This window comes from Syngnathus typhle, linkage group LG22, assembly GCF_033458585.1.
Source record: "Syngnathus typhle isolate RoL2023-S1 ecotype Sweden linkage group LG22, RoL_Styp_1.0, whole genome shotgun sequence".
In the NCBI taxonomy this organism is placed as follows: Eukaryota; Metazoa; Chordata; class Actinopteri; order Syngnathiformes; family Syngnathidae; genus Syngnathus; species Syngnathus typhle.
In genome coordinates, this window is record NC_083759.1 from 1,356,476 (window position 1) to 1,368,585 (window position 12,110).

General features: G+C 52.0%; 1 protein-coding gene across 3 annotated transcripts in view; it reads left to right on the forward strand.

Annotated features, from left to right (window-relative positions):
* nbas (NBAS subunit of NRZ tethering complex) overlaps window positions 1-12,110 on the forward strand; it is a 30,016-nt gene that overhangs the window by 4,532 nt on the left and 13,374 nt on the right. For 2 of the 3 annotated variants that reach the window (XM_061270111.1, XM_061270113.1), the window contains exons 10-32: window positions 13-151; window positions 211-276; window positions 331-459; window positions 600-663; window positions 1,056-1,249; window positions 1,311-1,580; window positions 2,951-3,076; window positions 3,154-3,305; window positions 3,379-3,513; window positions 5,205-5,283; window positions 6,201-6,305; window positions 6,375-6,511; window positions 7,057-7,143; window positions 7,212-7,365; window positions 7,957-8,142; window positions 8,603-8,776; window positions 8,946-9,079; window positions 9,639-9,701; window positions 10,252-10,374; window positions 10,431-10,533; window positions 10,599-10,867; window positions 11,327-11,439; window positions 11,858-11,971. In XM_061270111.1, coding sequence (XP_061126095.1) covers window positions 13-151; window positions 211-276; window positions 331-459; window positions 600-663; window positions 1,056-1,249; window positions 1,311-1,580; window positions 2,951-3,076; window positions 3,154-3,305; window positions 3,379-3,513; window positions 5,205-5,283; window positions 6,201-6,305; window positions 6,375-6,511; window positions 7,057-7,143; window positions 7,212-7,365; window positions 7,957-8,142; window positions 8,603-8,776; window positions 8,946-9,079; window positions 9,639-9,701; window positions 10,252-10,374; window positions 10,431-10,533; window positions 10,599-10,867; window positions 11,327-11,439; window positions 11,858-11,971 — 3,116 coding nt within the window. The remainder of the gene's footprint in view (window positions 1-12; window positions 152-210; window positions 277-330; window positions 460-599; window positions 664-1,055; window positions 1,250-1,310; window positions 1,581-2,950; window positions 3,077-3,153; window positions 3,306-3,378; window positions 3,514-5,204; window positions 5,284-6,200; window positions 6,306-6,374; window positions 6,512-7,056; window positions 7,144-7,211; window positions 7,366-7,956; window positions 8,143-8,602; window positions 8,777-8,945; window positions 9,080-9,638; window positions 9,702-10,251; window positions 10,375-10,430; window positions 10,534-10,598; window positions 10,868-11,326; window positions 11,440-11,857; window positions 11,972-12,110) is intronic. The other variant, XM_061270112.1, reaches the window with a different exon arrangement.

Sequence of the window (12,110 nt, forward strand, 5' to 3'; positions counted from 1 at the left end):
GTACCTTTCTAGGCTGCTGCTGGTGGGCGGCTGCGAGTCCGGGGACGACGGATCGTCCAAGGCCGCCTCTTACGGGTTGACGGCGTGGAGGGTGTTGTCCGGCTCGCCCCACTACAAGCAGGTCACCAGCTCGGAAGACGACGTCAACTCGGTGAGGAGAAATGTTGATTTGCAATTGACCTTGTTTAACCTGTGTTTTTTTTTCTTCAGAGTCAGAAGCGAGGTTTCTTACGGATGCCCACCTTGAGACTTTTCGGCAGACAAGGAGAAGAAAAGGTAGCCTTTCTTTTGTCTTCCTTTGGCTCGGGCTGGATGATGACGCCTTTTCAGGACGGCGTCTTCCGCATGAGTCTGAACCCGGACGGGACGCTGCTGGCCGTCATTCACTTCTCGGGTCGCCTGACCCTCTGGGACGTCCCGTCGCTGAAGCAGAGGGCGGCGTGGGAGCAGGACCAACAGGTACGTCACGGCCACTCAGCTTGTGTCTGGCTGTTTTTGCAAATGTGTGTGTATTTGTGCCCGTTGAGTGTAAACAGGGTGAGAGATTAATCTTTCTTCTCCTCCCTCCCTCCCTCGCTCCCTCCTTCCCTCGCCGGCAGCCAGGATTTGAGGAGATCAATCCGGAGTGGAAGACGTCACTGGAGAGGAGGAAGAAAATAAAAGGTAGCTTGGCCCGCGGGGCTCTCAGCAGCTTTTTTTTTTTAAATTCATTTCTTTTTTTCACGCTGACGCAGCGCAGATCTTTGATGCTTCTTATTCGCCTTTGTGTCCAGTGGATGTTTCCCCCAAATCCCACCGACGTCACTGAAATTTATGGCGGCCATAATTCAGAAAGTTAAAGATAGCTCAAAGAAAAAAAAAAAAAGCTGATCATTTGTAACACATAAAATGCTCAGCAAATCTTTGCCAGCTTTCCTCACGGGTTGTTTGTTCTGTATAAAGTAGATGAACAATAAAAAATGCAATTAACAAGGAAACGAGATCATAAAATGGCTGGAGGTCATTTTCCACCTCTGCAATCAATTTCAAATAAAACCATGTGACTGTGTTCTCAGACAAGGAGCAGTACCGGCCGCTGGTGGACATCAACTGGTGGAGCGACAAGGTGCTGATCCTGGCACGCTGCTCGGGCTCCGTCACCGTGTCGTCCGTCGGGAGCCTCCGCAACCTTCTGGGCAAATCCTGCGAGTGGTTCGAGCCGTCGCCCAGAGTCACCGCCGCGCACCACGGCGGATTCCTCAGCCTGGAGGTCTGAAGGAGAACCGTGACGTATTTTGTCTCCTCGGCATTCATTGTGTTTTGCTCGCCAGTGCGAGGTGAAGCTGGCCCAGAAGCGCGGACGTCTGGAGAGCAACTTGAGCGGCGACGAGGAAGACGACGGCGGCGGCGGCGGAGATTCCGATTCGGACGAGGAGTCCTCCGCTAAGGCGCGCTACTTCGGCTACATCAAGCAGGGCCTCTACTACGTGACGGAGATGGAGCGCTTTGCGCCGCCGCGCAAGCGACCCCGTACCGTCCTCAAGAACTACCGGCTGGTTAGTCTCAGGTCCACCACGCCTGAGGAGCTCTACCAGAGAAAGGTAAAGAGAATGCTAATAGCGGCAGCCGCAAATTGCGGCAAAGGCGCCGCTCTTCGCTTTCACGAAGCCCTCCAAGTTTGAGCGCGGCCGGCTCATCAGTCATTTTGATGAGCTGGCATCCAGCGGCGCCTTCATCACTGTCATCATCATTGGCGGCCATTAGTCTTGCCCATCAAATTCCAGCAGCCCACAGTTAAAAGTCATACATCATTATTACTATCGCTTTGGAGCACTCGCTGCCCACACCGGCTGCAGATTGCTCCCCCCCCCCTCCCGCCCCTCCCCCACCCACTCGGCTCACGATATTAGGGGTTGACTGTATGGCAGCTTCTTTTTTTTTTTTTTTAATTACATAGTACACTCGCAGTTACTCGACTGTTTTGTTAGCTGGCTAATTATGGCCTGCGGACCTCCCACTTCTAGCCAGTACAAATTGCAATTTGCAGTGAGTAAGATGGGATTTATTTTATTTTATTTTTCTCGGGGACGCTTTGAAATGTCCACAGGTAAACAAAACATGACCTCATCTGCGGCTGATATATTTGGAACAGGAAAAGGATTTCCTCTGCAGTCGGACCTTCCCTCAGCATGTGCGTCCTTCTCTCTCTCTCTCTCTCTCTCTCTCTCTCTCTCTCTCTCTCTCTCTCTCTCTCTCTCTCTCTCTCTCTCTCTCTCTCTCCGTCGCTCCCTGGCAAGGCTGCCGACATTTTGATTAGGCCAAAACGGCGAGAGTGAAATGTTTTTTGATGTCCTCCTACGACAGCTTTAAATGTGCCGGCTTCTCGCTGCCCTCGAGGATGTGCAGTCTGGCTAATGTGGCTGCTTTGTACTCCCACACATAGACTGAGATGGATACACTGTGTGTGTGTGTGTGTGTGTATATGCGGACATACATACGTGTGTGTTTGCGCACACACACACACAATATGCGTGGGCTTGTTATTGTCAAATCACATCATTTTGAAGGCAGTGATAAGACATTAAAAGCAGCGTCTGCGTCGCCAACAAAGGGCGTCTATTTAAATCTCCCCCCCCCCCCCCCACACACACACATTATGACAGTAAATAAAGCACTGTGCCTAGCGTATGCTAATATAGCAAGTAGGATGTAGAAGTTGTAGTCCTTTGTCGAGGTATTCACACCGGCTGCTTGTGCAGTATGGAATTTTGGATATTCCACTATACATTATTTTTTGGGGCGTTTTTTTTTTTTTTTGTGAGATATGCACCTTCGGGAAAGGCTTTATGTGAATGTTCCAATTACCTGTGGTGTTCCACAAGGCTCATTTCTCAGTCCCCTATTGTTTATTTCTTCAATGATTTTACACTGTGATGTGAGCAGGTTCTCGATTCGGATTGTTTTCCGACAGATCGACAATGAAGAATACGGCGAGGCCCTGTCTCTGGCCCACGCGTATAATCTGGACTCGGACCTGGTCTACCAAAGGCAGTGGAGGAAGAGTACAGTCAGCATCGCCTCCATACAAGATTATCTCGTACGTGGGACACATCTTTTCACTCGTTTGTTTTTTTTTTCTTTTAACACCATCTCTTCCGGCTTTGTTGTCCCCAGAGCAAGATCCGCAAGCGCTCGTGGGTCCTGCACGAGTGCGTGGAGCGCGTTCCGGAGAACGTGGACGCGGCCAAGGAGCTGCTGCAGTACGGCTTGAAGGGCACCGACCTGGAGGCCCTCATCGCCATCGGCAACCGAGAGGACGGGGGAAGGTGCGCCGCCGCCGCTTTCCTTTTCAGTCGAATTAAAGTCCGGAAGCTCACCCGCGCCGTCGACACCTGTCAGGTTCATCATGCCGGGCGACGTGGACCTGGACGACCTTCCCTACGAGGACCTGTCAGAGGAGGAGGAGGCGGAGATGCAGACGGAGAAGGAGAGAAGGAGGAAACGAGAGCTGCTTGACAAGGTCGACTTCAGCAGGTCAGCCAAAGCAGACTCGCCAAACCTGCTCCGTTTCCGAACGTGATGAGGCCGTATTAGTTGGGAGGTGCGGGAGGGGGCGAGGGGGTACATTAGCGAGGACGAGAGCACTTGGCCGCGGCGCCAGCCGAGATTAGCGGCTAATCAGCTTGCTGTAATTTATGCCTTTGTTGTTAAGCGCCCCGTGCAAGACTAATGAAAAAGCCTTCAGCGGCCACTAATCACCTCTTCCACGTGCAGATCGGCTCGCACCATCGAGCCCTCCCTACGCGCATTACGCACAATTAAAATGCTCCAAAGGTAAAAAAAATAAATAAAACAACAACACGCCCAAATAAATGGCGCTCATTAAAAATCCATTTGCTTGCAAATGTAGTTTTTCTTTCCTGCAGCCGGATGCTCGCCATTGTCGCCGCTTATTGGCCACTTAACCCTCAGCGCACTTTTCACGCTCGCCGTTCTGTCCCTGAAAACTAAATTTGATTGGATTGAAAGGAATCACTTTGCTCTCTAATGAATTGCCTTCTTCATCAAGTCTCCCGCGTGTGCGTGCGGCGTGCCCCGACGAACGTGTCGCCCCGAGGCGGAGGCCAAATATGGATAATAATTCTCTTAATTTCTTTTTAACTACACCGCCGTTACGTAAATGGGTCGGTATCGATCACGAGCTCGGGAATAAAGACCAACTTGAAGTATTTGCTTTTCTTCTGCTCGGGGTACCGCCGGGCGTATTTTGAAAATATTCCGCGTTGCGATTGGACGAAAGCAAACACGGATTTTGCGGCACCCATCAGAGCAGAACGAACGACCCGACGGCCTCGTTTTGTTTTCTCTCGCTTTCGTCGTTGCTGTTTAACTTCCCCGAGGAAGTTTGTCGCGCTCGCAGCGGAGCGTTCGCTCATTCCCAATAATGGCGGTACTAAAAAGTACATCAATAAGAACCATAAACTTTTTGCTTCACTCTTTAATATTTCAAGCAAACATTTTTTTCCACAAAGAGTATTGTGATTCATTTATTTTATTTTTTTATAGACTCGTAGTCTGGCGGCGTTTGAACGTACAGCGCAGGGCTCCATTACGCAACATAAATGATGAATCAGAGTGTCGCCAAAAATGCTCCATCTTGCTCTCGCGCACATGGCGGCGGCGGCGGCGGCGCCCACAATTTCCGCCTCTCACCACTTGCCGCCTCTCCACGAGCGACGGCTGTAATTAGCGGCGGTAGCGGCGCTAAGCCGGCGCGCTTTGATGCGGCGGCGAGCACGATGAGCCGCTGTTAATCTCCAGCAGTGTGTGTAGAAGAAGGCCGATAAGCGGCGATGGTGCGCCCTCGTAATGAGGGATTAAAACGGCAAGGGAGGGGTCATGTGGTCACACCGTGGCCGCTTCTCCGCAAATGTGTTTTTATTTTCCGACCCTGCCGTCGGCTTTTATTCCCGGCCCCCCGGATTGGAAGTCGCACGCGGCAGCTAATAAAGCACGTTGTTGTTTGCGGCCGGTCGCCTAATTTACGGCCGGGATTCAATTACGTGGAAAATGGATTTCACCCGGGGGGCACGGTGCAATATGTCACCTGGCGGGGCGTTTAAGAAAAAAATAAAAATAATTCTGGTCAGCGTTACCGTTCGTCTTGTGGAATGATTTCCGACTAGCAATGCGAACAAATTGCAATGCTAATTTCTTTTCTGCAGGCTGACCCTGGAGCAGAAGGAGTTGTGTCGGAGCCGACTGAAGCTGCTGTCGTATTTGGACAGGCTGGCGACGTACGAGGTAACGCGGGAACACGTTTTGCAATTCGAAGTTTTTGTTATCATTTCCATTTTGTTCCTATATCTCGTCGCCGGTAAATAAGATTCTCACCATCTGCCGGACCCGAAGGCGTCGTTGCGGAACGGCAAAAGGGCAGAACCGATCTTGATTGGTTTGACCTTTTGCCGCATAAAAGGTCGCGGCCGGGCTTTTTGTCTTCTTTTTTGTCCACACAAACGCGTGGTTTATTTACCCATGACTCGTCGCGGCGCCGGAACCCTCCGTGGAATATCTGCTCCTCGCTCTTACGAAAGCTTCTCGACGCTAAACCCCGCCCAAAGCAAGAATCGGATTATTCTTTTCTGTCTCTCATTGATATTCTCTCTGAAGCGCGCTAATCTCATTTCTCAAATATTGAAAAGTTGTACGTTGCCTCTCCTCGGCTCTCCGCCGACAAATGGGCTTTTATCGCAAGGCCACCAAAAGTATATCAAGCGGGAGAGTTGAGATTCAAGATGAGTAATGTGAACGGCGGGCGCCACCTTTTTCCACGCTCCATAAATCGCACGCGGCGGCGGCGGCGCACTTTTTCTCAAGCCGCCAGCGGGGCGACGATGAGATTTCGGCCCGCTCCGATAAAGCCCGGCCAGACGGACGGACGTTGTCATGGCAACCGCAGCTGCGCCGTCGCATCCACTCTCCCCTGCTGTCTATGAATATGATATTACGCGGCTTTTATCATCCCGACTCGCCACGGCGTGCTCTGAGCACGGCCTGTTCAAAGGCTGCTCGCCATTTTTTCCCCCCTTATTTGAAATTCAAAAAAAGTTTCACCAAAAATGCCAGTTTCTGACTAAACAGCAGAGAAAATGAGATTTTTTTTTGTTGCTAATTTCAGTATATTTGTAAACGTGCTGGTCTTATTGTCCTCCCCGCAGGAGATACTCGGAGGTCCCCACGAAGCCGAGCGGAAATACGACGCCGAGTTCTTCAAGAAGTTCCGTAGTCAGAATATGGTTTTGTCGGCGCGAAATTACGCCAGGGTAAAATAAAACCCCCGAGTTCTTTTGGAGGTCGGCCCCTTTCTCATCCGACTCGTGGTCGGGCTGCAGGAGAGCAACGTGCAAGCTCTGGACATCCTCTTCACGTACCACGGGGAAGAGCTGCTCCAACATCGACTGGCCATCCTTTCCAACTTTCCCGAGACCACGTCTCCGCACGAGTACACCGTCTTGCTGCCTGAGGTCTGGTGAGTATTGAGACTCATTTTGCACACCTTTTTGTGAGGAGGCGGGGCCTTTTCGCGGCTCTGCAGTGAGCATCCATCACGGCCGGCCGGGCCCGCCGCGGGCCGCTTCCCCGTCGTCCCCCGGCTTACGAGCCAGCTGGGCCGCACTGCAGTACGCGAGCGAGCAGGAGGGGGAGGGGGGAGGAGAAGAAGCAGCCCCATTGTGATTACCGATCAAGTTCCAGTGGCAGAAAAGCTCGGCTTGAAATTTGTTTTTTTCTTTTCCTTTTCAGAGACGACCTTCCGGCCGAATACCTTTTTCTTTCATTTTTCGCTTTAATAAATGAACTTGTTGAAAGATAAGCCTTTGGGTTTTAAGAGGGATCACTTGCCACTGGCATGAGTGCTTTTCTGAGTGCGGCTGATTTAAACACCGCACGGAGAATCGTTTTTCTCGGGTTTTACTCGAGCGTAAATAAAAAGATCTCGTCGATGAGACGCATCTTACAGTGAGAAAAAGATTTTTTTCTTGACTTGCTGTGTCAGCGTTTTCTTTTTGCGCTCAGTGTGGACGAGCGAGGCGAGCTGGCGCTGATCGCGTGGGACGAGCAACGACACCGACAGACCGACTGGTGCGAGGCCGACCGATGCAGGTAAGCTACTCGAAATCTTTTTTTTGTCATCGTTTTTCAAATGATTTCACACATTCGTGTCTGTCCAGGTCCACGTTGGAGCAGAAGCCGTTTGACGATAACGACATCCTGTACGAGGACGCTCCGGATCTGCTGCGCTTCCGCTCGCCGGCGCCCTCCGTGCGTCTCCTGACCGACTGGTACTGCAGCCGAGCGCGAGATATCGAATCCTGCTCCCGACAGGTACTGCCCGTTTAGCTTCTTGCTAACAATGTAACACGCTAAGAAAATAGATTCTTTATCCTCTGCGAAGAGCAACGAAGATTAGTGGCGCATCGAGGAAGCGAGGGCACACTAGATCCTACCACTTTGAATTTTACGAGTCTTTTTTTTTTTTTATGCCGTACACCGACGGAGGAGGAGGTGGAGGATGATTTGGGGCTTCATTGCACATTTTTCAAGGCAACTGGGGAATGGCGCCTTTCATCATCCTCGGGAGATGAAGCCACTACTCGCTCGCGCTCGCGCGCCAGTGTAATTTGTTAATCTCCAGGAATCACAGCGGCAGCAGCGCTCGCCTTCTTTCATTCGCTCCTTCGTTCCTTGTTAATTAGATCTCGTCTCCCTTTGCTGCTTCCCGCGACACGTTTCTGGAGGAGGCCCTCAGGATCGTACCTCACTCGCTTGACGCTCGGGCCTCGTGCGAAAAAAAAAAGTTTCTTTTCATTCTTCAGCAAGGAACAATAAAACCTTAGGGATGCAAGCAGCACGTTTGGATTTTCTCAAAATGAATTTGTAGTTTTGTGAAAAGCTTAAATCTCATCAATGTGGCAGGTGGACTGCGCGCTGTCGCTGGTGCGCCTGGGAACGGAGCGCGCCGTCCCCGGGCTGGAGCCGCTGCGCGACGACCTGGTGACGTTGGAGACGCTGGTCTACGAGACGCTGGACGAGAGCAACCTGGCGCTGCGAGACCTGCAGCAGCTCGCCCGCATCGACCAGCTGCGCCTCCTCATGAAGAACGTAAGGCCCGCGACTCCTTTCCTCTTAGTCAGTCCGAGCACGGACGCGTGGCGGGCCGTTTGTTCCGCTGGCTTTGTTTTCCCTTTTCATTTGAGCCCGCTATTAAAAGCCGTGCCAGCTAGCGTAGCGACCGCGCTGTCCTTGGAGTGCCTTATACGAGGCCGGCCGACGCGGACCTGCCAGGACCGAGCAGACGTGCGGGCCGCCGGGCAGTCGGCAAATGTCCTTTTATTGCCGCGGCAACAACCGTTTGACTGCCCCGGCGAGACTAGCTTGCTCGCTCGCTCGCTCTTCAATTAAATTAGCTCCTTTTCCTGTATCTGATGTGCTTCTTTATCACAGAGCAGCCCGGTCAAGTATTTCAGTCGCTTTATATCGCTGGAATTTTGATTGGCCCCAACCACCCTAATTCAACTAAAACCAAAAAATAGAAATGAATAGATGTCTTTTTGGCCATCAGTCCAGCAGGGAGCACTACGTGAAAGACGCCTTCCAGTGGATGGTGCCCTTCCTGCACCGCTGCGAGCGACAGGAGGAGGGCGCCGCCGAGCGGCTGCTGCGGGACCTCCTGGTGGGACTGGCCTGCGGAGACCTGACCTTCCCCCTCATCATCTTCCAGCACTCCAAACCTGACGTGAGCGCCAACAAAAACCTATTTTCAGTCGAAATGATTCCGGCCGTAGTTGTTGATTGCGCCACAGCGCCACTCAACAACAGTGGCCATTTGTGGAATTGACAGAGAAGGTGACTTTTCAGTCGGTTCAATGGAGTATCGGTCAAAGCTCATTTGTTTTTATTTGCAGTGCCCGCAGAAGGTGATCGGCGACCCCGACCAGCTGATGGCGGTGGCGCTGGAGTGCATCTACCGCAGCGAGAGGGACGACCAGCTCAGCCTGTGCTACGACATTCTGGAGTGTCTGCCGCAGAGGGGCTTTGGGTAAGACGAGAAAAAAAAAAAGGAAATTGTCGTAATTGCACACCTTTTACTATTTTCAATATCTACGTGATGAAACGTTTGCCGATGATGATGATGATGCCAGTAAAATGTTCTTTTTCCCGGAACATTGATCATTCCATCGCCATTTCGTACAAAGACTCTGACTCAGCGTCACGCGCAGACGAGCTTTTAAGTAGCTCTGATTTTCTGAGCACCGACCGGGCCCATTTTTTTTTTTTCCTAATCTCGCATGAAATCGCTTCACGGGGAAAACGAAACGCACGAGTACATCTTTAAGGACGGTCGGGGGAGTGAAGGTGAACGAGTCGTGTGCAAAAGGAAAAAACTGAAAAGTGGGCGGGGCCACACGCGCTTGGGCGAGTTGCTGGCGGGTCACCTCTCTAGCGGGCGACTAACCCAGAATGTGCGACACGGGGGGTTTATTATTTTTAGCTTGGCCTCGTAGCGCTTTGAAAGGCGACTGACAGGCCCGGACAAATCTTTTCCACTCAAAAAAAAAAAAAAAATCTCTCCAAATGTTGTTTTTCTAATTGTGCAGGCCACAGACGGACGTCACGTCATCTCTGCACGATCAGGTGGACAAACTGGAGAAGCACCTCAGGTAACGTTATTGGATTTATTTATTTTTTCTTTCCCCGAATTTGATTCTCTTTTGTCTTCATCCACCTATTTGGGCTATGGCGTAAGGAATGCTTTGTATTTCCCAAGGGCCATTTTGATTCGGATGTGCCGCCATTTGTTTTTTTTCATCAAGCAGCTCGGCCCGTATTGCGCAAGTCCGAACAGCGGCAACCGTGCTGCAATCGCGTTCCCTCCTCCCCTCATAATGGGCCTCTGATGGAGAGCGGCGATAGGGGGAAAAAAAAAAAGAATCCTTTCAGCAAGCACAGTCATCGCACACACACACAATATATCAAAGCATCGGCAGCGGTCCCGTGGCGTTCAAACAGCCCGAGGCGTTTTTGCGCTGCCGCAGTTTAAAATCACCTCCATGTCGCGCTGCTCTTGTTCCTTTTCTGCTTCTCCTCCCCCTCATCCTCCTCTGGGCTTCCCCTCGGGGTGAGCCCCTCAACGCGAGCACCGCGGGGAGGGCCAGAGACGGCCAACGCAGACGAGGAGAACTTCACTGCTTTGTGCGCTTCCGTCGACAGCGTGGCCGAGGTTCTGGAGAAGCACGGCCTGCGCAAGCCCATCTCTTACGTGAGGAGCAGTCAGAAGAGCCCCGAGGAAGCCCACCAGCTCATGGTGAAGCTGTGTCGCCACACCGGACGCAAGTACGAGGCCGCCTGTCCCATTGCGCAATCCCGAGGCTCATCTTCTGTGTTTGCAGGAAGCCCGCCGTGGGCGAGACGGCGTGGCGGGCTCTGCTCCAGGACCTGCTGGACATGCAGCAGAACGTCTACACCTGCCTGGAAGCTCACGCCTGCCACCAGGTGCCGTCAAAGACTCACCAGCCATCAATCGAAGGACCAATTCACGGATTTTCTTTTTTGTGCAGATCTTTGTGGAATCGCTGCTGTGCTCCGGCCGCTCGGAGAACGTCCGTCTGGCGGGACGACTGATGCACTGCTCCGAGGTAGGCGTCTTTTACTTCTCCGAGCGTGCGCCGTCGTCATCATCGGGCCCTTTGCAGGTCAGCCAGGACGCGGCTAAGCTCCACGGCGTCAAGGTGGCCTACCGCAACAGCCTGCATCTGGTTCTGGCCGCCGCCAGGGAGTACTTCAACTCCTCCGCCACGCTCACCGACCCCTGCATGGGCCTGGCCAGGTGAGCCCGACCATCATGCAAAAATGATTCCGATGCAAATATTTGTTTTTCTTTCCTGGCAATCTCCTCTCTATTCATCCACGCCGTCGGCGGCAGAAACAAGAGCGGCTAATTGGTCTACTAAGTGGAGTGAAGTGGGAACGCTGTTTATTGGGGCAAAGCGCGCCGGTCTCGGAGGCCTTCATCTGAATAACGCTTGATTGGGCCCCCGATGGGGCGGCTCGTTTGGCTCGGCGACAGAAATCAGCTGCTCTCATTTATTATCAACACTGCAACCCCAGTAAAGCTACGCCCTTCCTCGCTAGTCACTTTGCCGAGAGTGGAAAAAGTTTTCCCACCATTGACGCTCCCTGCCCATCCACGGTGGCAAAACACTACTTTTGTCCAAAAGAAGCGTCTCAACTCATTTGCATCGGAATGTCCTAGCAAGCATGCTCATGAAGAAATTGCGTCCCTCAGGGCTTGTCTGCAGCTGATCAGCGACCGGCCCCAAGCCGTCCAGGAGGAGCTGGACCTCATCGACGCACTCGGCCACCTGGCGGACTTTGGCGTCAACGTCCTGCCTCTGCAAGGTAAATAAGTAGCAGGTCACCACGCTCAACTTCCAGTCATTTTTTTTTTTCCATTTTATCTTTGACACCTCTCCTCAGTGATGCCTCCTTTTTTTTTTTCCTACCGAAGTCATGGCAGATAGTGGGACAAAAGCCAAGCTTAAGAAAAGGTTGTCTATGCGAATTTTTTTTTCCATAGCTCAAGGCCGCGCCTCACAACTCACACATATTTTTTTTTATTTGGTTCTTGTCACACATACACACCCAGATGGTGAATGAAAGGATTTGATAATAGTATAGGTCTTTTCAGCTCCGCACAATTAAAGGCCCCAAACGTTGACAACTTTGAATCCTCCCCACCGCCTCGCCACGACGTTAACAAAAAAAAACATGGTGTTCAAACTATTTCAATTGACGTCCTTCTCCTTTCTTCTTGCAGTGCGTCTTCGTTCGGATCGTCTGTCTCTGCTGGAGGAATGCGTGGCCCACTGCGCCAGCGCCTACAAGCAATCCACCACTCTCCTCAACGTGGCGTCCCTCTTGCGAGTGGCAGGTGCGCCCAATCGCTCACTTGATCCAAGACGGACACAAATAGTCCTCAGACAGCGAAAGCAATCCCGTATTTAATTTTGGTGGCCGGCGGCGACGAGCTCATTCGCCTTTAATATGCCGCCTCGTCGCTCTGACCTTCG